Here is a 24,072-nt window from a genome sequence, read left to right on the forward strand (position 1 = left end):
TTCCATTTTATTTATTTATTTATTTATTTATTTATTTATTTATTTGCTTTATTTCTATACCGCATTTTTCAGCCCAAAAAGGCGACTCAATGCAGCCATTTTCCCCAGCATCATATTATTCTCTAAGCATTCCTGTGTTCTCATGATGTGACCAAAGTATTTCATCTTGGCCTCTTCTATTCTTCCCTCCAATGAGCAGCCAGGCTTTATTTCTTGAAGTATGGACTGGTTGGATCTTCTCGCAGTCCAAGGCACTCTCAGCACTTTCCTCCAACTCCACAGTTCAAAAGCATCTATCTTCCTTCACTCAGCCTTCCCTATGGCCCAGGCAGCTCTCACATCCATAGGTGACTATGGGGAATACCACTGCTTTAACTATGCGGATCTTTATTGCCAGTGTAATGTCTCTACTCTTTACTATTTTATCAAGATTGGTCATTGCTCTCCTCCCAAGAAGTAAGCGTCTCCTGATTTCCTGGCTGCAGTCTGTGTCTGCAGTAATCTTTGTACCTAGAAATACAAAGTCTGTCACTGCCTCAACGTTTTCTCCCTCTATTTCCCAGTTGTCAATCATTCTTGTTGCCATAATGTTTTGGGTTTTTTACGTTTAACTGCAACCCAGCTTTCTTCTTTCACCTTGATCAGAAGGCTCCTCAGCTCCTCCTCATTTTCGGCCATCAAAGTGGTGTCATCTGCATATCTTAGGTTGCTAATGTTTCTCCCAGCAATTTTCACCCCAGCCTTGAATTCCTCAAGCCCTGCACATCACATGATGTGTTCTGCATACAAGTTGAATAGGTTTATTTATTTTATTTTTAAAAATAAAAATAAAGTTGAATAGGTTGGGTGAGAGTATACAACCCTGCCGTATGCCTTTCCCAATCTTGAACCAGTCTGTTGTTCCATGGTTAGTTCTTACTATTGTTACTTGGTCCTTATGCAGATTCCTCAGGACAGGCCCGTAGCCAGAATTTCGATTCGGGGGGGGGGGGGGGCTGAGTTTGTTTCAGGAGGGCTGAGTCTGAGTGAGAGGGTCTACACTAGCAAACCTTTTGTATCATTACCCCAATAACCCCATGCATATGGGATATATTGAATATGGTGATCAGATCATGATATGAATAAACATAACAGTTTAAATAATGCACCAGTAAGGCCTTTTCGCGGACCATCATGAGAATTTCGGGGGGGGGGGGGCTGAAGCCTCCAAGCCCCCCCCCCCCCCCCGGCTACATGCCTGCCTCAGGAGAGAGATAAGGTGGTTTGGTATGCCCATACTACCAAGAACTTGCCACAATTTATTATGATCCACACAGTCAAAGGCTGTGTATAGTCAATAAAACAGAAATAGACCAACTAGGACACTAAGATCATCTGGGGAGGTCCTGTTCTCTGTCCCACCTGCATCACAGGCGTGCTTGGCGGGGATGAGAGACAGGGCCTTCTCAGTGGTGGCCCCTCGGATGTAGAACGCCCTGCCTGCAGATATCAGATCGACCCCCTCCCTGCTGGCGTTCCGGAGGAAAGTGAAGACCTGCATTTGATTAAACAGTGTAATTGAACATAGGAATGGAATAATGGATGATGAGACTGGATTCTGATTTTACTGTTGAGGCGCTAATTATTGTTATTCTGATGTTTAATGATTTATGTTACAATTGTTTTTAATTGCCCTATACTTGTCTCGTGATGTTTTGTATCGATGTTGTTCACCACATTTCCTGCCTCCCTTGGTCCTTTCATCTTCCACCCTCTCCCACCCACTTATGATTTGGCGCGCTTTTTCCCCTTCTGCATGGTCTATGGGGGCGCAAGGCGCATGCGCGGAGCGAAGAAGTTCCGCGCCGTCGAAGCAACAGGACTCTCCTGTTTTGCCTGGAGCCGCGGTGGCCAGGTGGGCGGGGCCACAAAAGAGGGCGGAGCTCCCGCAGACCATTGCAGCGGAGGTGGGCGGGGCTAGAAAGGCAGAGGGCGGGGCTACTTGACGCCCCGCCTCTTCGGAGCGGACTTCCCGCCGGCTCAGTTGCTGCCTGCGCCGCTTGTGTTGCTCTTGTGTCTTTGCGGCGCCGCTTTCCTTCCCGGCGAGGGAGGACTCGCGATCGGACCGTGTAAGATGTAGAATGCTCCCGGTGCTGAGAGCCAAGCGGCAGCAGCCTCCTCCGCCGCTGCTCTGGACCGCCAATGCCGAGCCCGCGGCGCCTCCGTGGATTTGGATGCTCCCCGGCGCGGCGGGGGGGATCCTTCGCCTCGGGGGCGCCCCCCATTCCGCCGGAGTGGTGCCCCCTCCTCCGCTGCTCCTCTCTTCACCTCCTCCTCCTCCTCCGCCTTTGCTCCAAGGAGTTTCGGGATGGCAGCTGCCCTGCGACCCTTTTCTGCCCTTGGTGGCCCCGGAGCCCCCTTCCGCCGTGGCCCAGCTCCCTCTGCTGAACGGACAGGTAAGGAAGGAAACCTTTCCCATCTTTCCGCCTTCTACCCCTACTTCTTCCCCTCGAGTTGCTCCCAATCCCCTCCGACGGCCGAGAAAGGGCAAAAAAGCCAACGAGACACCTTTAAATGGCAGAAAATGCAATAATACACCTTTCAATTGCAGTGCGGACCCAGAGAATGCAATCTACGGCCAATGATACACCTTTGAACCGCATTACTGCTCAGTAGTATTCATTGAGTATCGTTTTATTTCGGTGCTGATTTTATCATGGAGGAAAAACAGGAACACTCAAACAACAGGGAAATTCCTGACATGAAACAATCAGGGCCAGCTAACACCTCCCAACAAAGGATTCAGGAATCAGCCAGTCTTGGAAGCTGCAAGGCCATTCACTGCTAATGAAGGTGGCCAATTGCAGCATTCACACTTGCCTCAAGAACTCTTTCTCCCACCCTGGACATTATTCCACAGATTTATATATATATACACACACACACACACACACACACATATCTATCTATCTATACATAACTATCTATCTATCTATATATCAATTGCCTAGTTTCTAACACACCTAACAACCTCTGAAGATGCCTGCCATCGATGTGGGCGAAACGTCAGGAGAGAATGCTTCTGGAACATAGCCATACAGCCAAAAACTCACAGCAACCCAACAGTTTTCTCCCACCCTGGACATTATTCCACACACACACACACACACACACACACATATATTCATATCCATATATATATATATATATATATATATATATCTCCATTTCCATATCCATATATCTATATATCTATATATCTGTATATATATGTGTATATTATATATACATATATATATATATATATATATATATATATAAATATCACTTGCCTAGTTTCTAACATATCTCACAATCTCTGAGGATGCCTGCTATAGATGTGGGTGAAACGTCAGGAGAGAATGCTTCTGGAACATAGCCATACAGCCAAAGAACTCACAGCAACCCAACAGTGATTCTAGTTTTCTAGTTTGGTTGTTGTAGGTTTTTTAGGCTATATGGCCATGTTCTAGAAGCATTCTCTCCTGACGTTTCGCCTGCATCTGTGGTAAGCATCCTCAGAGGTTGTGAGGATGCTTGCCACCGAAGCAGGCGAAACGTCAGGAGAGAATGCTTCTAGAACATGGCCATACAGCCCGAAAAACCTACAACAAACCAGTGATTCAGAGCATGAATGCCTTTGACAGTACATTGACCCAGAGAATGCCCTGAATTGCAATATATGGGTCTGTACTGCCCAGCCAGACCTGTATATTAGCCAGGAGTCTAAGCATAGCATGCACTGAGCATAGAATGCCATGCAAACGGCGGTCGTGTATATCCAGCCGGAGCAACTTCTGTCGCTGTCCAGCGCTCCTTGGTGCTGAAGTTCGATCGCAGTGGAGGAGTCCCTGCCTCGCTTCTCCTTCCCTAGACTTTCTTTCTATTGAGATTTGAAAAGAAAACACGCAGGGATTATTGATACCAATACAGATCCCACAACCTTTGAGGATGCCTGCCTTAGATGCAGGTGAAATGTCAGGAGAGAATGCTTCTGGAACATGGCCATACAGCCCAAAATAGGAGGAGTGTCTCCCTCTCTTCTCCTTCTCTAGACTTCCTACAGAGATTTGAAAAGAAAACACACAGGGAATATTGATACCAATATAGACCTCACAACCTCTGAGGATGCCTGCCTTAGATGCAGGTGAAATGTCAGGAGAGAATGCTTCAGGAACATGGCCGTACAGCCCAAAATAGGAGGAGTGTCTGCCTCTCTTCTCCTTCTCTAGACTTTCTATTGAGATTTGAAAAGAAAACTCACAGGGAATATTGATACCAATACAGACCCCACAACCTCTGAGGATGCCTGCCTGAGATGCAGGCAAAATGTCAGGAGAGAATGCTTCTGGAACATGGCCATACAGCCCAAAATAGGAGGAGTGTCTGCCTCTCTTCTCCTTCTCTAGACTTTCTATTGAAATTTGAAAAGAAAACATGCAGGGAATATTGATACCAATACAGACCCCACAACCTCTGAGGGTGCCTGCCTTAGATGCAGGCAAAAGTCAGGAGAGAATGCTTCTGGAACATGGCCATACAGCCCAAAATAGGAGTAGTCCCTGCCTCTCTTCTCCTTCCATAGACTTTCTATAGAAAAGAAAACACTCAGGGAATATTGATACCAATATTGACCTCTGAGGATGCCTACCATAGATAATACTATTACTACTAATAATAATATGGTATTATAATTATATATTTTATATTACATGTAATAGTACTAATAATATTATAATATAATGGTACAGTACAATATAGTAATATATAATACCGATATTGTACTATGCTAATAATATAATATATTGTATGTATATATGCCTTGTAAGCCACTCTGAGTCCCCATCGAGGTGAGAAGGGCTGCATATAAATCTTGTCAATAAATAAATAGGTGTAGGCAAAACGTCAGGAGAGAATGCTTCTGGGACATGGCCATACAGCCTGAAAAGCTTACAGCAACCCACTGATACCAATCAGTTGCTAATGCTCAGCCCAGCTCATTGGGTTTTTTCCCCACCCTGATATCTTTGAAAATGACTGCTCCCAATGTGAGCAGTGTTGATCTTTATTCCTGACTCATTTACATTCCTCTGTTTAATGTCTTGTCCAAGGCTTTCATTGTCAAAATCACTGAGTTGCTGTGAGTTTAGTTTTCCAGGCTGTATGACTATGTTCCAGAAGCATTCTCTCGTGACATTTCACCTCACAACCTCTGAGGATGCATGCCTTAGATGCAGGTGAAACATCAAGAGAGAATGTTTCTAAAATGTGTCCATACAGCATGGAAAACTCACAGCAACCCACTCCTGGAAACACTGGTTTGCTGTGAGTTTTCTGGGATGTATGGCCATGTTCCAGAAGCATTCTCTCCTGAATATTTACCTGCAGAGGACCTCATAACCTCTGAGGATGTCTGACATAGGTGCAGGTGAAACATCAGGAGAGAATGCTTCTACAATGTGGCCATACAGTACGGAAAACTCACAGCAAACCACTCCTGGAATCACTGGTTTGTTGTGAGTTTTATGGGCTGTATGGCCATGTTCCAGAAGCATTCTCTCCTGATGTTTTGCCTGCAGAGGACCTCACAACCTCATAGGATGCCTGACATAGATGCAGGCGAAATGTCAGGAGAGAATGCTTCTGGAACATAACCATAGTAGCTCGGAAAACTCAACTGCGACCCACTCCTCTGTTTCCTCTGTCGGGTCTCCAAAAAGGACCTGTGTAATGCTGGTGCCCAGCTCCTTCCTTTTTCATTCCGAAACCATTCCTGAGCCACTCTAAATGGTATTTAGGGGCTATTCCTCACTCGTTTGTACATTTGCTTCATTGGGACTGCTTGTGCCCTCCTCTTTCCTTCATGCCAATGCCCAGCTCATTGCATTTTTCACTCTGAAATAATTTTCTATTCTGCTTGGGTCCCTCGTTCGGAGAGAAACTGCTCCAGATGTGTACAGTATTGGGACTGAGGGGTTATTTCATTTAAATTCATGTGGATCTATGTCGTTATTGGCACTCCAGGACGACCTGTGCCCTCCTCTTATTTAATATAAATTACATATCTTTATGTACCTGCATTTGGCTAATGCTCAGCTCCTTCCTTTTCACCCTGAAAGCCTTTCCAAGCTATCTGTGTCCTGCTTGGCTTCTTTCGTTTTCACTCTCAAAACTGTACATTTCTGAATTGGAAGTATTTGGGAAGGAGTGAACAAAATTGATATTCATATTCTTGACTCATTTGCACTCCTCTTTGCCCTGTTTGCTTCATTGGGTCTACAGGAAAACTTACACCTTCCTCCCCCTTGTATGTGAATGCTGAGCTTGTTCCTTTTTCACTCTTAAACTGCTGCATCTTGCTTAACTGGGTGTATCTACACTGTAGAATGAATGCAGTTTGACAGCACTTTAATTGCCATGGCTGAAGGCTATGGAGTCCTGGGAGTTGAAGTCTTACAAGGTCTTTAGCCTTCTGTGCCTGATAATAATAATAATAATAATAATAATAGTAATAATAATAATAATTTAATAATTTAATAATTTAATAATTTAATAATAATAATTTTATTATTATTATCATTAACAATAATAATTTAATAATAACCTGGTGGTGCAGTGGGTTAAACCACTGAGCTGCTGAACTTGCTGACCAAAAGGTCAACAGTTCAAATCTGGGGAATGGAGTGAGCTCCTGCTGTTAGCCCCAGCTTCTGCCAAATTAGTATGAAAACATGCAGATGTGAGTAGATCAGTAGGTACTGCTACAGCATGTAGGTAACAGCACTCTATGCAGTCATGACTTTGGAGGCATCTACGGACAATGCCAGCTCTTCAGCATAGAAATGGAGATGAGCACCACCCCCCAGAGTCAGACACAACTAGACTTAATGTCAGGGGAAATCTTTATCTTTACATATAGACCACCCTCTTTCCCCGAGGGGACTCAGAGCAATTTAAAGACATCAAATTACAACTCCCAGGCTTCCATAACATTGAGTGGTACGGAGTTGAAGTAATATGGAATCACTTTCAGTCTATAGTGTATATGCACCCTCTGTGTTTGGAAAAGACCACTCTAAATGGGAACCAAATCTCAGCCTTTTGATATTTAGAGTCTGTTCCTTCTTCATTTATATTCACATAGATCTATTTTCTTCCTTGGGATTACAGGGGGAACTGTGCCCTTCCCTTTCTTTAATATTATTTCTTAATACTAACAGCATGAAAAGCAGTGTGGTAGGTGTTTTAACACCAAACAAAATGTAAAAGTGTTTACTATAAGGAACTCAGTTTAGAAACAGAGAGTTATAAGAGCCATTCTATTGTAGATGAATTTGCATGCATAATGAAGTGGAAGAGTCTTTTAATCAGTTGTGAATATGTTTTTCCCATAACAAACAACCTTCCCATGTACTTTGGATCATTGCATCAAGCCCATATAGATTAAAAAAAACTACACATAGGTTCTTCTGATATGGCAAATGTTGTTTTTACCATCTTCAAATCCTTGTACCCTTCCCTTTTGAAATATTCCCTCTAGACTATTAGACCGGCATATTGAGCCAACTAGTAGGGTAATTAAACACAATGTGATGCTTTCACAACATTTGCAACAATTCCGAAAGGCTCTCCCAAGGTGTAGGAAAGGGCTCATTTCAAAGAGGATGTGTTGCAATCTTTTTCCTCCCTCCCACTCAATTGTTATGTCAGAATCTGGCCACTAGAGGTATTTAACGTCTAGGAACTTGTGTTTTCCATCATGTTGAGAAATCTGCAAAATATTTATTTTAATAATGGAAGAGAGTGGGTGGCCGCTTGTTTTTTCTGTTCATTAGGATTAAACCCTCTTCAATCATTTTGAGTTTATTATGACATTGTGAGCCAGGCATAATTTTTTTTTAAAAAAAAGGTTAGCATAAGCAATTGAATGCAATGTCTTCTGCTCTGACGTTCTTTGCTCTCCTCTAACAGACATTAACTGGTCTTGATCGCATATTAATTTAAGCAATAAATCTCATCAGTGCGTCTATGATTTTTTTTCAATTATTTATCAGGGTGGTAAGGCATATTTTAAAATAGCAATGGATTTCTGAAGCTTGGAGATGCCTAAAGTATTTTAACACATGCTTCAGATTCCCTTGACTGTGCTCTTTATGGTGTTTAATGCTTCTGGCATAGATCTAATGCTGTTTCGTTTACAACTTCTGGCCTCTGCATTCTTTGGCTATTTTCTAGTTTTTGAGTTAAATCGCTGGAAATGCACCCTAATATTTTATAGTAGGGACAGGCCCATAGCCAGGATTTTGATTCTGGGGGGGGGGGGGGGGGGGGGCTAAGTTTGATTCGGGGGGGGGGGGGGCTGAGTCTGAGTGAAAGAGGGTCTACCCTAGCAAACCTTTTGTATTGTTACCCCAATATCCCCATGCATATGGGATATATTGAGTATGGTGATCAGATCATGATATGAATAAACATAACAGTTTAAATAATGCACTAGTAAAGCCTTCTCACGGACCACCATGAGAATTTCGGGGGGGAGGGCTGAAGTGGTGGCGCAGTGAGTTAAACCACTAAGCTGCTGAACTTGCTGACTGGGAGGTTGGCAATTTGAATCTGCACACAAGTTGAGCTCCCATTGTTAGCCCCAGCTTCTGCCAACCTAGCAGTTCGAAAACATGCAAATGTGAGTAGATCAATAGGTACAGCTTCAGCGGGAAGGTAATGGCATGCCATGCAGTCATGCCAGCCACATAACCTAGGATATGTCTATGAATAACACGCTCTTTGGCTTAGAAATGGAGAAGAGCACCACCCCCAGAGTTTGACATGATTAGACTTAATGTCAAGGGGAAACTTTTATCTTTTATTTTATATTAGTAAGGAAAAATAGCACATGGTAATGGCTAAAGGCCAGAATCTGGGACTGGATGAAAATGTATTAACTTGGAGAATCATAGGTGACACTAAAATATAGAAAAACTTTTTAGTATGTATATACCTTTTCAAAGGAGTATAATCGTCTGTAGGCGAAGAGGTCAAGAGAAACATCTGTCTAGTATCTAATCTCTCATTTGCTGATCGATATATACACACCTCCCAAAATTATGCAAAAAAAAAAAATCAGAAGAACTGCATATAGTAGTTGCTGCAAGCTGGAAGAAGTGAAATTTCTTGGATTTTTTTTCTTAAAGTGATAGTATACTTCTGCTGTTTGTGTTAACCTGGCTTGGTTTAAAACAATTGGTTTGATTGCTAGCAACCTTGTCATGAATATCACTATGCTGAAAAACAGACGTTTAAGATCCAAAGCTACAGCTGGGCAGGGACATAACCTGTAGCATCATGCAAACACTGAGAAATAGCCCAGAACGTCACAGCAGTGAAGTCCTGTGGTTTGCCATGAATATGTCCATGGCATTCTGTATTCAGATTCATGCAGCGTCGAGGAGATGTATAGTGCAGTATAGAATATGAAGGAAATGTGTTAAATCTGAGAGGTGCCATGTTAAAGTGAATCAAGATGACTCATCGTGTAGTAAGGTTTCCACCAAATTCCATCAAACATGGAATTCCAATAAGGCAGGCCATTTTCCCAAAAGCATAGGTATACACACATTTTATTTATTTTGTGTCCAAAGCATTGCATAAATAAATAAGTATACAACTGATAAAATAAAAGGAGCACAAGCATTGAAATGATTTTAGACCAAAAAAGGGCAACAGTGACTGCATTGTCTGTAGCTTTAAACAGTTCTTCTTCTGTGCATGAGGCAGGGCATTATGGGCAAGCATACAGATGCTGAGTTGTTTGTTCTGTTCCACATTCGCACAAGGTGGAGGATTTTTCTAGGTAGTGCCATTTTGCCAGGCTGTCTTTTGATCTGCCCACTCCACTTCTGAGTCTGTTCAGGGACTTCCAAGATGCCCATTCTTAGTTTGCCCCTGGAGACAGACTCTTGTGGGGGGGGGGGGGGCATCTAGTTAGAATTTCCTGATTTTGCTTCCCACAGGGATATTCTTGCTGTTACTGGAGGAACATTTAGAGTGGTGGTAGTGGTTCTCAAAAACCTTTTCCTTGATTTAAGTCTACTGGGAGGAGGCTGATAGCGATACAGTGGGTGACTTTCACAGTGTTCAACCGCTCTGAGTCCCCCTTAGGGGTTGAGAAGGGTGGGGTAAAAATGCTGTAAATAATATTTTTTCTCACAATTGACAGCAACTTTCCATCATACATTGAGTGGGGGGAATGCCAGCAAGCTTATAAAGTCTATCAACAAGTGTTGGTTTAAGAGATCTTGTGATTATTCTTACATGTTTCATTTAGTGCTATACTCACCTACTTCACATGGGCAGATTTATGCCAGACAGGGCAGGCACACTCAGCAGTTGAGTAAGACAAGGCCAGGGGTGACGTTCTTATTAATTTTGGGTCTGCACCCCATGCACTATTAGTATGTTTCCACAGGATGTTATTGTGTGCAGCTACTTTGTTCTTGGTGTTCACACAGTGTTTCCTAAATGTTAGTGTTGATCTAAGGTGACACCGAGATATTTTGGGTGGGCTCTTAGTCTTCCCAGGTAACCTTCAGTTTCCTGTTGTCTTCCTGATTCAGTTTCCTGTTGTCTTCCTGATTACGTGGGTGGAAAGCACACACTTTTATCATGGCAGGGTTAGGTTTCAGGTGGTTATTTTTGCAGTAGCTGGAGAGATCTTTCAGGGCATTAGTCAATTGGTTTTCAACTGTTTCAAAGTCCTTTGTTTGTGTTGTTAGGCCAAGGTTATCAGTGTGTATAAAGTTCTTTGTGAGTGGTGGTTGTGGCTGATTATTAGTAAAAAATATTAAACAAGGTCGTTGCAAGAATGCTACCCTGAGGTAGACCTTTCTTTTAGACACACACTATTTTAGTTAGATCCAGCTTATCTTTACTTAGATGTGATTCTTATTCAATTTAAATTACATATCATTGTGTACATGCATTTGGCTCACTTTGTATCATTACCACTGTATAAAGTTGCTGCATACACAGATATGAGTACAGTAGTTGAAGTATTAATCTCTGAGTTCTACATTTTTAGAAAAAGTTGTCCACATTTTGATTGGAAAGTTAAGAGGCAGAGAATGACCTAGTTGTTGTTGTTGTTCATTCGTTCAGTCATCTCCGATTCTTCGTGACCTCATGGACCAGCCCACGCCAGAGCTCCCTGTCGGCCGTCACCACCCCAAGCTCCTTTAAGGTCAGTCCAGTCACTTCAAGGATGCTATCCATCCATCTTGCCCTTGGTCGGCCCCTCTTCCTTTTGCCTTCCACTTTCCCCATATGAATATGACCTAGTATATTCATGAAAATACAAATATATGCAATGTACATGTTTAAAAGGCTAAACAATGAAATGCAACCATTTCTATAGAATGAATTATTTGATTGTATTCTTCTCTTTTTAAACATTTTATTCCAGTGGATGTTTGGAGCCCATTCTCCTGTGATAGGATTTTCACCTTCTTCCAATGTGGAGTTTGTTCCCCTTTTTCCTCAAGTATACACAACTACTGTTCCTCCCCATTCTGCAAAAAGATGGATAGAAAAGAGGCTACCAAACTGCAAGGTATGTTTAGCATTCCCCTCATACTTGTTATATATATGAAAGAAAATGCAGGCAATATCAGTTTGGTATAGCAGTACTGACACACCAATACTTTGATTTCAAAGATTTAAATATTAAAAGATAATTTAATATTTAAAATAAATATGCCATCTCTTAGTATTGCCAGAAATATGAATTATTAATAGTTACTACCTACAGCATGATGCATGAATTATAATTCTAATAATTTATTAAAGTTAATAATAGTAAGAAGTAAACTAACATTTTGGTTTTTGATTTGGGTTGGGGTATTTAGGTACTTGAACAAAAGGTAATATAACCCCTTCCACATTATATTAACGCAGAAGATGACTTGGATGTTATGAAACTCTTCCTTCAATTCTAGTGATGAGGCAGCAGCAGAAGGTAGTAATGAGGAGTGTATCCTATGCTACTAGGATTCTACTAAGCATACAGAAATTTGTCTGAGGATTTTATCTCCTATAAGTTCAGGTTAAAACTCAGATCTCTGCTCCGCCATGTTATAAGACAATCTGCATGGTGTTGGCCATTAGGTCATCTAACTGTAGAGAATAGTTAGTATACTTTTGTTGCATATTGACATAGGGCACATCTACCCTGAAGAATTACTGCATTTTGGTACAACTTTAACAGCTAGGGCTCAATGTTGTGGAATCCCATGATTTGTAGATCGGTGAGGTACCAGCACTCTTTGGCAGAGAATACTGCAACTCCTTTAAAACTGCAACTCCTGTGCTCCGATCACAGTTAAAGTGTAATTCTACACTATAGATGTGCCCTGATGCTCACTAAATGTAGGAGTGGTCATTGATTGGTGCTGAAGGGTAAGTTGTTTCTAACTTGAAATGAAGTCTTTCCCCTATATCCCCCAACTTTAAAGGTTTATACATTAAGGGTTTGTTTTGCTAGATGGTCCTGCAGAGTCTCAGGGAAGGCAGAAGGCTGCTGTCTGTTGACCTTCAGTTTAATGTTAGGAGAATGCGCAACCTCTCCAAGGTCCAGAAAGGTTTAAGACATACCAAGTGTAGGGCTAGGAGAACTATGGTCCATGGGGAATAGTCACTTTAGAGATGACAACCTTCTGGGAAAGTCTGCCTTCCCAGCCATTCAAAATATTGTGAACTAGCTGTACCCACCACACGGTGCTGTGGCCAACCGTCCCACCCTCTTTCTCTCCTTCTTTTTCTCTCTCCTTCCTTTCCTTTTTTCTTTCCTTTTTTCTTTCCTTCCTTCTCTTCCCTTCCCCCCCTTTTCTTTCCCTTCCTCTTTCTCCCCATTTTTCTTTTTCTACCTATTCCTGGACTGTAATTCCCAGCAGTCCTGATTGATCTGTCTACCTACTATGTATCTCTATCTAATCTATCTGGAGGATTGCTGGGAGTTGCAGTCCAGGAATAGGAAATTGGAAATATGCAGGGATTGGGATGCTCTCAAAAGAGGTCCAAGGAGAAGAAAGCTTGATCTTGCAAGCAGTGCATTTGGATCATCCTCCTCTCCTAAAGGGCCTGGTCTAGGGGATTCTGGGAGCTGTAGAGTGTGGATATGCTGTTGTGTGTTTTGTTTGCCAGAGGAATCATTTTTTGCACATGCACTGTAGCATCTTTTTGCTTTTTTGCCTTTTAAGTCCCTTCTGTTGTATTTTTCAGTGTTTTTACGAGTGATGGTCACTGATTGGCCTGATAGGTGTATTGTGTCAAAATTTGGTGTCAATTTGTCCAGTGGTTTTTGAGTTATGTTCATCCCACAAAAGGACATTACATTTTTATTTATATAGATTCCCAGATAGATAATCTATCGACAATGGTGAAGAAATCAAAGATATATCAATGTTAGTCTGGGATATTAGTATATAAAGGAATTTTGTAGCAATTTAGAAACTAGAGAATTATGTCGATGGCATAAACCTTTGTAGATTAAATCTACTTTCTCAGATTGATGGAGTAAAGTGCCTGGGAACAGACTTTTATGAGTAGGCGGTATGTGTGAATAGCAATAGAAATGCAAAATTTGTGGGCAAAGTGATGAGGTGACAGGCTCAATATTACTGATAGCTGTTGGGGGACAAAGACAAAAAAGAGTTTGTTGCCTAAAGCCAAGATGACTATACTGTCTGAAGCTGTTCTTGAACAAAGTAATAGCCGTCCCTGAACTAAAACCTACAATGAAGAAAAAAGAGAAAGACAAACAGTAGAAAGGGAATGTATCCATAAACTCCAGTCTATGAAACAGTAGATTCCTGGCACAATACATATACTTGTATTATAACATCAGTTTACAGTCCAATCTCATGAGGACATTCTTGGCCTGTTCTTCACATCTCCTTTCTGCATCCCAGCCAGCATCACACTACATTCCAATAACTCCCTTCACCATTCATATAGTGATCTACTCATTTTGACTGTAGGCAATGTCTTCTCTCCTGTTTTTATCCCCCTAGTGACCATCCCTAAAACTGAATTTGCCATCTCATCACAATATCCACAAGGTTGTTGTAGGCTTTTCTGGATATATGGCCATGTTCTTGAAGCATTCTCTCTTGACGTTTCACCTGCATCTATGGCAAGCATCCTAAGAAGTTGTGAGGTCTGTTGGAAACTAGGAAATTTGGGTTTATATATCCTCTGAGGATGCTTGCCATAGATGCAAGCAAAACGTCAGGAGAGAATGCTTCTAGAACATGGCCATATAGCCAGAAAAACCTACAACAACCCAGTATCCACAAGCTTTGCATTTCTATGGCTGTTAATAGAAAACAATCTTCTTGTGAAGGTGTGTCTTTAGGCACTTCACTCCATGCATCTGAGGAAGCTGATTTAGTCTATGAAAAATTATGTTACCAACTTCATTCTCTCAGTTAGTCTTGAAGTTGCTACAGGATCCCTTTGCTCATGGCTAAGGGTTTTATATCCTAAATGGAAACTCAGTATTGTAGTGTTTTGTGGTCCCATAGAGACCTCCGATGTTCAGAGGCCTCTTTTTACAAACATGCAATTCCTATATATGAATATCTCTTTTTTATTTTTTATTTTTTTCCATTTTATTGTTGTTGTAAAACAATTATACATAACCATAATTACCATACATTTTGTACTTTTTCATTCCCTTCTCTCTCCCCACTCCCACCCCTCCCTCTTCCCTGTTGACAATGCAATCCTTCTTTTCCCATTACATGAGCCTTTTTTTGATTCTATCCAATTTTTTCTTCCAGCTTTCATCATCTGGTTTAACAACCTGTAACCATCTTTTAAATGGAGTCCAATTTTCTTTAAATTTCTTCTGTTTGTCTGACCATGTCTTTTTGCTTCTTATGATGTCCATAATATCCAGTTGTATTTGGTCCCACACATATTCATGAAAAATTGTATGAATATCAATGGAAAGGGACATGTCACACATACAGTGCCAAGGCTGTGGTATATGACATGGTCCCAGATCCTGCTGATGTATTGGCATACATAGTATAGACTTTAGAATATAAATAGGGCTTTGGTAATTACAAATATATCAGCTTATTCCACTACTACTGCCTATCTTACCATTATACTTGCAATTTTTCAAGTGAATTGGAATTGGACTTGTGGTTCATGTATAGTCAATTGGTTACTGAATAATTGCTGGCTTGAACTGAAACCAAAACATAACACAGTTTTTTACAACTAAATATGTACTGTTGAATTCAAGGATAATTATAGTTTGGTTTCCTATCTGTAACAAAACCAAACAGCCTTAAAAATATTCTATATATAACAGGTCATGGACTAACTTAGCTGTTGAAGGCAATTCTGATCAGAATTGAATCGTTTTTCATTTCCTGTATGAGGAAAGGTTAGAACAGTACAAAATCATTTCTTTGAGAAGTTACAATCATTTGGAATAGTGTTCATATTTGGGGTGAGTAGAACTTTTTTTTTTAATAAAGCGACTATTGTTGAAACCAAAATTTATACATTTGTCCATATTGGCACAGGGTCTAATGTGCTCAGATTCTAAAATGTGTATATGTGTTACTATGTAGGCAATGATATTGGTGTTTTTATCACTTGTTTGTGATAGGCTTTAACCTAAACATGACAGGCACATATGATATAGTTCTTCCTGTACAGAGAAAAACAATACTTACCATTCATCTATTCTCATCCCTCAACTTCAATTGAATGATTTTGAACATTAGTATTATGAGAGAGAGAAAAAAAGGGGGGGGGGGTCTTTACTTTCTTCACGTATTATTAATCTCTGTAATATCCCTTTTACTTTATAATATTCTTCTAAACTAAAAAGCCTCAGACATACCAACCTTTTCTCATAGGTGAGTCCTCCATCCTTTTGATCACTTTGGTTGCCCTTTTCTTCACCTTCACAATTATTTCCTTAATTAACTTGTTCCTTTGATTTTAATGGAAAGAGCCTTCTATTGTAATTTCATGTACATTAGTGTATTAAACATTTTGCAAGTTATGATTGCAGTGCTCCAAGCAGAAATACAAAGGGATTTTAGGCTCTTGAATCACAGACAGTAGGGATTTCTCTTCTATGATCTTGTTATGATACATCTACATCCATCTAAATGCAAACTATGCTTCTTCTTTCAGAATGGGTTACATTCAAAGTCTGTTCTGACAGGGACCAACCCAAGCATCTTCTTCATGTGCAGTGTTTATTAATTAACATATTGATTGATAAATTGACACTTACATGATTACATTTTCTTTAACTGAGGAACAGCTCTAGTAAAAAGTGTTGTTTGATCTAGATCAACAACAAAAGTGTTGTTTGATCTATATTACATATATTACCTAAATTATGCAAAACATCCTTGAATTCAAAATTAATCATAAGAAATATAATTACACCTTTTTGTAGATCTTTATATAAAATAATTGAGTAGTTTCATATGATGTCACTATAGATTTTTGATCTTCTGGATGACCTGAACTTTGACTTCCAAAAATAAGCCATCATTATCCATTGTAAAATAGATAGTCCATTATTGTCAAAACAAAGAAGATGAGAGGTTTCTCCTATTTCTCCCCAGCATGATGTCTCTTTGAGTCTCTTGTAAGAGCTGCATTGAGTCTCTTTTCAGAAAGAAAAAGCAACATATAAATAAATATAATAATAATAATAACAACAACAACAACAATAATATAAATAAGCTTTATTATAGCTCATTCTTCTGCCAACTAAAATCAGTTGGATTTAACCATCTATAAAGAAATATCAAGAAAACACAAAGTGTCCTATTCTGAGCACAATTCAAAGTGCTGGTTTTGACCTATAAAACCCTATATGGCTTTGGGCCAGCATACCTGTCCGAATGTATCTCCTTCTACGTTCCACCTTGGAGTTTAAGATCTTCTGTGGAGGCCTTGTTTTTGGCCCTGCTTCTGTCTCAAACATACTTGGCGGGGACGAGAGACAGGGCCTTGTTGGTGGTGGCCCCCGCCTAAGGAATTCACTCCTCAGGGAAATTAGGTCATTGTCATCCCTCCTCACCTTTAGAAAGAAGGTAAAAACGTGGATGTGGGTCCAGGCCTTTGGGTAATTAGGCGGAAATGACAATTTTGACAATGGCTTGGAAATGAATTATGGATAAGTTAAATGGAGTACTCCATCACAGAATTCGGCTAAATAGTGGCCACCAGACTGGTAATAGTTTAGTAGATTGTAAGTATGTTGTTTAAATGTTTAAATGTTTTTAACTATTATAATTATTGGTTGCCGACTGGAAACTGCCCTGAGTCCCCCCCGCAGGGGGTTGAGAAGGGCGGGGTACAAATGTTCAAAATAAATAAATAACTGTCAGTTGTTTCTCAGAATTATTTTTCTCTCCTTGCTGATGCAATAACCTTCAATTTCAAAGTTTTGAAGGTATCTCAATTCTGACAATGCAGTTTATTAAGGCACATAGTGTTATCAGATCACTTGCGGGAGGCACAGATAATGCTAATAATTAGAAACTCTCTGGACAGCTAGAGGCAATCTGATAATGGAAGTTCCAACGGATGTTAGAGAAAACAAGAAACTCTAGCAATCAGTTGCATTATATCATGAACCACAAATTCATTTTGCTTTGTTTTCCTTCCTGTTTTGGACAGATTTATTTAAACAACGCATTTGCTCTGGATTCAGCATGGATACATCCTGAGGAACTACCAATCTTCCAGGGACATGAAAAGCCTCTTGTTATGACGAATCAGGTCTCGGTGGCTTTATCTAGGCCAGCAACTGCCCCCAGGCCTCTTCCTGCAGTGGTGTTAACACCCCAGTCAATTCCAGGTTAGTTAAAAATAAACAACATGTTCTTAAATTGTACATCCCTTCCCCCTTGGTTGATGGTATTATTAGAAATTGTTCCAACATCCAATTGTTGAATGGTAATCATCTTAAATGAGGGTACTGCATATCTGCCTGAATGCACACTGTGTCAAAATCTCCTTCCATATAGAGTAAAATGTACACGCCAGAGAAGTGGCCAAGCACAAATTTCAGAACAAGCATTCACACTTGAACTGGAGAGGGAGGTTTCAGAGTATGGGCACTTTTTATGAAGTGGCTTTGCAAAGACCATCTCACAAAAACTCAGCCTTATGGGGTGTTTTTTTTTTAATCATAGAGGTTCATTATTAGAAACTTGTTGATTCAGAGCAAGGCAGCGCAATATGGGAACATGGACTGGTGCAATGATAACTGGAACAGCCTGGACTACGATATTGAATTATGCAATTTTAATAATTTTAATGTTGAAATTATTTTAATGTTTTGATTTGATTTTAATGTTGGAGCCCCCGGTGGCACAGTGGGTTAAATCACTGAGCTGCTAAACTTGTTGACCGAAAGGTCGCAGGTTTGAATTTGGGGAGTGGTGTAAGCTTCGGCTGTTAGCCCCAGCTTCTGCGAACCTAGCAGTTCGAAAACATGAAAATGTGAGTAGATCAATAGGTACCGCTCCGGCAGGAAGGTAACGGTGCTCCATGCAGTCATGCTGGCCACATGACCTTGGAGTTGTTGACGGACAATGCTGGCTCTTCGGCTTAGAAATGGAGATGAGCACCACACCTCAGAGTCGGACATGACTGAACTTGATGTCAGGGGAAAACCTTTACCTTTACCTAATGTTGAAATGTTTTTAGCAGTTGTTTTAATGAATATGTTTTATTTGCCAGGTATGTGTTGTATGATATTGAATTGTGCCTTTACGTGTGCTACTCTGAGTCCCCTTCGGGGTGGGAAGGGCAGGATATAAATATGGCAAATAAAAATAAACACTAAGCTCTTCTAACTGCTTGCATTCATTTGTTCTCAACACCTGCTTTTGGTATCTTAATGAGGTTGGATGGTTATATTTTGGAATGCTTTAGTTGCATGGAAGGCAATTGCATTAGCTGGCCTTTGCAATGTCTTCCACCTCCATGATTCTCTGATTCATATTTGCAGTAACTCAGAATTGTTCATAAACTGCAAGGAACATATTTGAAAATGCACACTCAACTGTAAAGTTTCTAAAGTTGTTTTGGAAGCAATATATTCTATCAAACTTACATTTTTCTATGGGGATTATGCTGCCTAACCCAGAGTATGGAGATCTGAGCACTTCTGTCTGGGAGGAAGTAGGAGAAATGGTAAATAATCAGTTTATCCTGGAGAATATTTGTACAGCAGATGCTTGAAGGCCATTTCACACATTAAGTAGAGGGAACTTCAGCCAATGTGAAAAGAATTTGGAATAATCTGACAATTGCCAAGACTGAATATCCTATAGTTTCCATAGTTACCATAATGAATTTTGAGCATGACATCCCCAATGTCTGAATCCTTCAATGGGAATAGACTTATTAAAGCAATGTTGATTTACCAGTGTCCACTGATTCAATGGATTTTCTCTAATTATGAGTAACAATGAGTTGCAGCTCCATTTTCCATGCCTCCCCCCACCCCAGACTATTTCATTCTACTGCTGTACACATTGTGTAATGAATTGGGATCATATGCAATTCAACCTGGCTATTTTATCATCAGTCCAAGTCTGTGCTGGACCATTTAATGGTTTAATTTGCTGTCCTAAACTCCCAAATTAGCCCAAGTACTAAACTGATTTTGTGCATAATTTTCATATCAGATGCTTATTTTTAGAATACGGGTTAGCCAGTGTAGACAGATATTAATATGGATGACTAATTGATCCATCACTCCATTAAAGCTAACGTACATACCACAAATATGCATGAAATCAATTTCATAAATCTGCATAGCTCAGGTATGGTACATGGTGATGCAAACTGGAATTAGTTTATTTATTTGCTGTTTCAGGAAAAGACACCACTCTACAGACACAGTATTTTATTGATCCCAGAAGCACACCAGTTGTCAGCAATTCTCTTTAAAACAGCCTTTGAATAAAGATAATTGAAGAATTAATGCATAGCAAACCACTTGCTTTTTTAAATAAAAAATACAGGCTCATTGTTTGCTGAGATAAAAGAACCCCACAATTATATTTCAAACAGTAACCAGATAGTAATTGCCCTGTCTTATTTTACAACTTTTCTTCTTAATTAGAAACAGTACTGTGATAATGTAATTTTCTCTCATGCAGTTTTTCAGAGTAGTGTTATACACAATGAGATGAGATAATTTTTCTCATACAGCACAGTTTCATTGTTGGGAAAAACATGTTTCCCTGCCAGTTACTAAGACTTATTTATTGCTATTCTTTCTTTGCATTAGTACAGGCAGAACAAGTTAGATCATTTATCGACTCGAATGGTTCTTCAGATATCTCCTACAAAGCTATCTTATCTCCTTGCTGCTATTCAGTATTGATCACTTATTATGCTGTTGGATCTTCTACTGTGGATTGCACAAGCTATAGACTAGCACACTGATGGATGACTAAAAAGTGTTTCTGTATGGAGATGAAAGAGAGTTGTGGTCTATATCTCAGTGAGCATCCATCAGCAGCAGTAATTCCAGTTAATGCCCAGATGATATTACAAAAATACAATGCTGAAATTTATTATTGCATTTGTAGCATTTTTCCCCTTTTGTTTATTTATCTTTTTGTAATAATAGATGGGGCTGACTTTGTATGCCTTTGAAAAAGAGCCCAAAAGAGCCAAGCAGTCTGAGAGAGCACTCCTATGGCAAATGACTTAGCCCAACTTACTGAGCTGAGCGTGTTGTGGCACAGGGTGTCCACGCTGTCACTGGGCCCAGGGGGAGGTTTCTTCCCAGAAGCCCCCTGGGTAGCGGGAATGTTTCCTGCCATTGGGGCCTGCTGGCAAATGGTGGGCTGGCCCTGCTCCGTGGCTGGCTTGGCTGGGGCCAGCCTCTCTCTTCTGTTCGGGCAGCCTACATAAGTCTGCCCGAGATCTTCCAGCAGGCACTGGGCCTGCTCCAGTTTTTCCATCCCACCCACACTACATGCCGGTTTGTTTCTGGGATTTTTGTCAGCCTGTCATGTTAGCTTGTTGGTTAACTTGTCACAACTCAGTGTTTGGCGTGTGGCATGGGCCCTGAATCTGGCTGGTTTATCGCCCCTTGGTGGAAGGGGGAATAACGCCTGTGGCCCTGGGGTGCCGAGTTTACGTTGACTGGTATTAGGTTGACCAGTTGTGTAAGCATCATCAAACAGCAGTGGGCTGCCCGGTTCCTGAACCAGGACTCATGCATGGCTGTCAACCCTTGTTCCTGTAATCAATAAACAAATTGTGGCCATTTTCACTCCAATCAGCTTGTGTGCATGCTTCCTTGGGTTAACTGGAGGGAGGTGTATCACCCATGCACACGCAAATGAATCATAAGAATGAACTACTCAGATATCATAACATCTCTCATAACCAAAGTCTTACTGGACCTTTGCCATCAGAATGCAAATGAGAAGAAAATATTTGTTCCTCATATTTCTTCACCATTTGTTTCCTCTTGAAAGGTCTGGTCTAAATATGGTTGCTCTAACTCAGGTGGCAAAACATTTTCAGCCTTAGGACCAAGTTGCAGTTTGGTCAGAGTCCGCTGGGGTCTCTTCTGCCACAGGGGTAGCAAATCCACTCTAGATCATATCACCGCGACTCCTAAAGCTGTTCCAAACCAGATGGGCTATCTGCTAGTTTTGAGCCCTAATTCAATATTGCCACAGCTCCTATTCAACTTAAAGCATTATGGGAGCAATACTGCTCAGGTCCACATGTGTTTGCCATCTCTGTGGTGGTGGATCAACTAGCTATGCCAGTAAGGGTCTATATTGCAGTCATGGATTAGGGAGAATGTAATTCTTACCAATGCAGATTTCCCCCTACAAGGCATACAGTGCACATCTCAGTTTTATATATGAAACTCAGGCATGAGCTCTGATAGAGAAACTTTCAGGCATTTGAAACACAGCTCAACAATATTCAGGAGCAAGACACAACTGCTCAGGTGGCAGTAATTTCCTGAACTGGAAAACATTGTTCAGTTCCTGATTCCCAGGCTACAGAAACCAAATAACTGGTTTCTAAGTTCTAATTCACCTCTTATATCTCATTTATCTAACAGTAGATAGGTTGTATTTCTAGGTGAAAAGATAGCTGCAGATGCAGACTGCAGCCGGGAAATCAGAAGACCCTTACTTCTTCGGAGGAGAGCAATGACCAATCTCGATAAAATAGTGAAGAGTAGAGACATCACACTGGCAACCAAGATCTGCATAGTTAAAGCAATGGTATTCCCCGTAGTAACATACAGATATGAGAGCTGGGCCATAGGGAAGGCTGAGTAATGGAAGATAGATGCTTTTGAACTGTGGTGTTGGAGGAAAGTTCTGAGAGTGCCTTGGATCGCAAGAAGTTCCAACCAGCCCGATTGCTCATTGGAGGAAAGGATATTAGAGGCAAAGATGAAGTACTTTGGCCACATAATGAGAAGCCAGAAAGCTTAGAGACAACAATTATTCTGGGGAAAATGGAAGGAAAAAGGAAGAGGGGCCAATCAAGAGCAAGATGGATGGATGGATGGTTGGTATCCTTGAAGTGACTGGCTTGACCTTGAAGGTACTGGGGGTGGTAACGGCTGACAGGGAGCTCTGGCGAGGGCAGGTCCATGAGGTCATGAAGAGTCAGAAGTGACTGAATGAATAAACAAGAACAGATAGGTTTTAGGAGAGAGATGGTGACTCCCAGTGCACTGGGGTTGGCAGTTCCCAGTGCACTGGGTGTCACCATGGTCTAAATATTCCTGTGTTTGGATGCTGATCTTCATGTTTTCTGATGTTGGGGATATTTGGTTGGATGCTGGGAAAGGCTTAGATCACATAGAAACTTGTCCTCATCACCCCTGCCCACCATCACTCACCCAACATGTTTTTTTCTGCTCTGTGAAGCAGAAATTCCGAGTTTGTACAAGGAAATACTGCAGAAAACTCAAGGGAGCTGAGAGAGGCCAAGCAAGCTATTCTATTATATGTTCCTATGGGGTTTGTCTAAGGCCTGAGAGAAGATATCTATTTCTGTCTATATGCTCCTTTGGATACTTTCTGCAGGATGATAAGATCAGCCTTGAATGTTGGTCATCTTGATACACTACTGATTTTGAAGGCTAACGTGCAGTCTTCGAGGAATCGAAGTAGCATAGTAACAGTTTGGAAGTTAAGTTCCTTTTGACAAAAGTGAACATTTTCCCATGTACTCTTGGAGGAGGAACTGGAAATAAAGTCAAGTAATATATGTACTATCCAGTCTCTTTTCTGAATATGAATAGCAGATTAGGAGAATTAAAGCAGTGATTTCACCAAAGAACTGCCCCTTCTTCCAGGATTTGCCTAGGTTTTAACGGTAGGTCTGCAGTCTCATTGCAACAATGGTTGCGTTTTGTGGGCAAAAAAATTCTGAGTGATTGAACAGACATATTTTTACAGGGCAACGTACACATTATGGTAGAAATAGTAAACATAATAGGAATAAAGAAAAGATTTTGAGCAGCAAAGGCTAAATAATATCATAAAATGTATTGTTGAAGGTTTTCGTGGCTGTAATCACTGGTTTGTTGTAGGTTTTTCGAGATATAGGGCCATGTTCTAGAAGCATTCTCTCCTGACGTTTCACCTGCATCTATGGCAAGCATCCTCAGAGGTTGTGAGGTCTGACCTGAGAATGCATGCCATAGATGCAGGCGAAATGTCAGGAGAGAATGCTTCTAGAACAGCGTTTCTCAACCTGGGGGTCAGGACCCCTGGGGGGTCATGAGGGGGTGTCAGAGGGGTCACCAAAGACCCATCAGGAAGGTGGAAGGTGAACTACATCTCCCCTAAATCACTGTCAATTCATCCCAAATCCCTCTAATACGTTCTGTTGGGCACGGGGGTTCTGTGTTGGAAGTTTGGCCCAATTCCATCGTTGGTGGGGTTCAAGGGACTATAGGTGAACTATAAAAACCAGCAAATACAAATCCCAAAT

General features: G+C 40.9%; 1 protein-coding gene across 1 annotated transcript in view; it reads left to right on the top strand.

Annotated features, from left to right (window-relative positions):
- The first annotated feature begins 1,986 nt into the window (after positions 1-1,986).
- Positions 1,987-24,072, top strand: part of TCERG1L (transcription elongation regulator 1 like) — a 226,277-nt gene continuing 204,191 nt past the window's right edge. Inside the window, exons 1-3 of the mRNA XM_060768650.2 lie at positions 1,987-2,435; positions 11,477-11,623; positions 17,740-17,920. Coding sequence (XP_060624633.2) covers positions 2,121-2,435; positions 11,477-11,623; positions 17,740-17,920 — 643 coding nt within the window. The 5' untranslated portion in view covers positions 1,987-2,120. The remainder of the gene's footprint in view (positions 2,436-11,476; positions 11,624-17,739; positions 17,921-24,072) is intronic.

This window comes from Anolis sagrei, chromosome 3, assembly GCF_037176765.1.
Source record: "Anolis sagrei isolate rAnoSag1 chromosome 3, rAnoSag1.mat, whole genome shotgun sequence".
Classification (NCBI taxonomy): Eukaryota; Metazoa; Chordata; class Lepidosauria; order Squamata; family Dactyloidae; genus Anolis; species Anolis sagrei.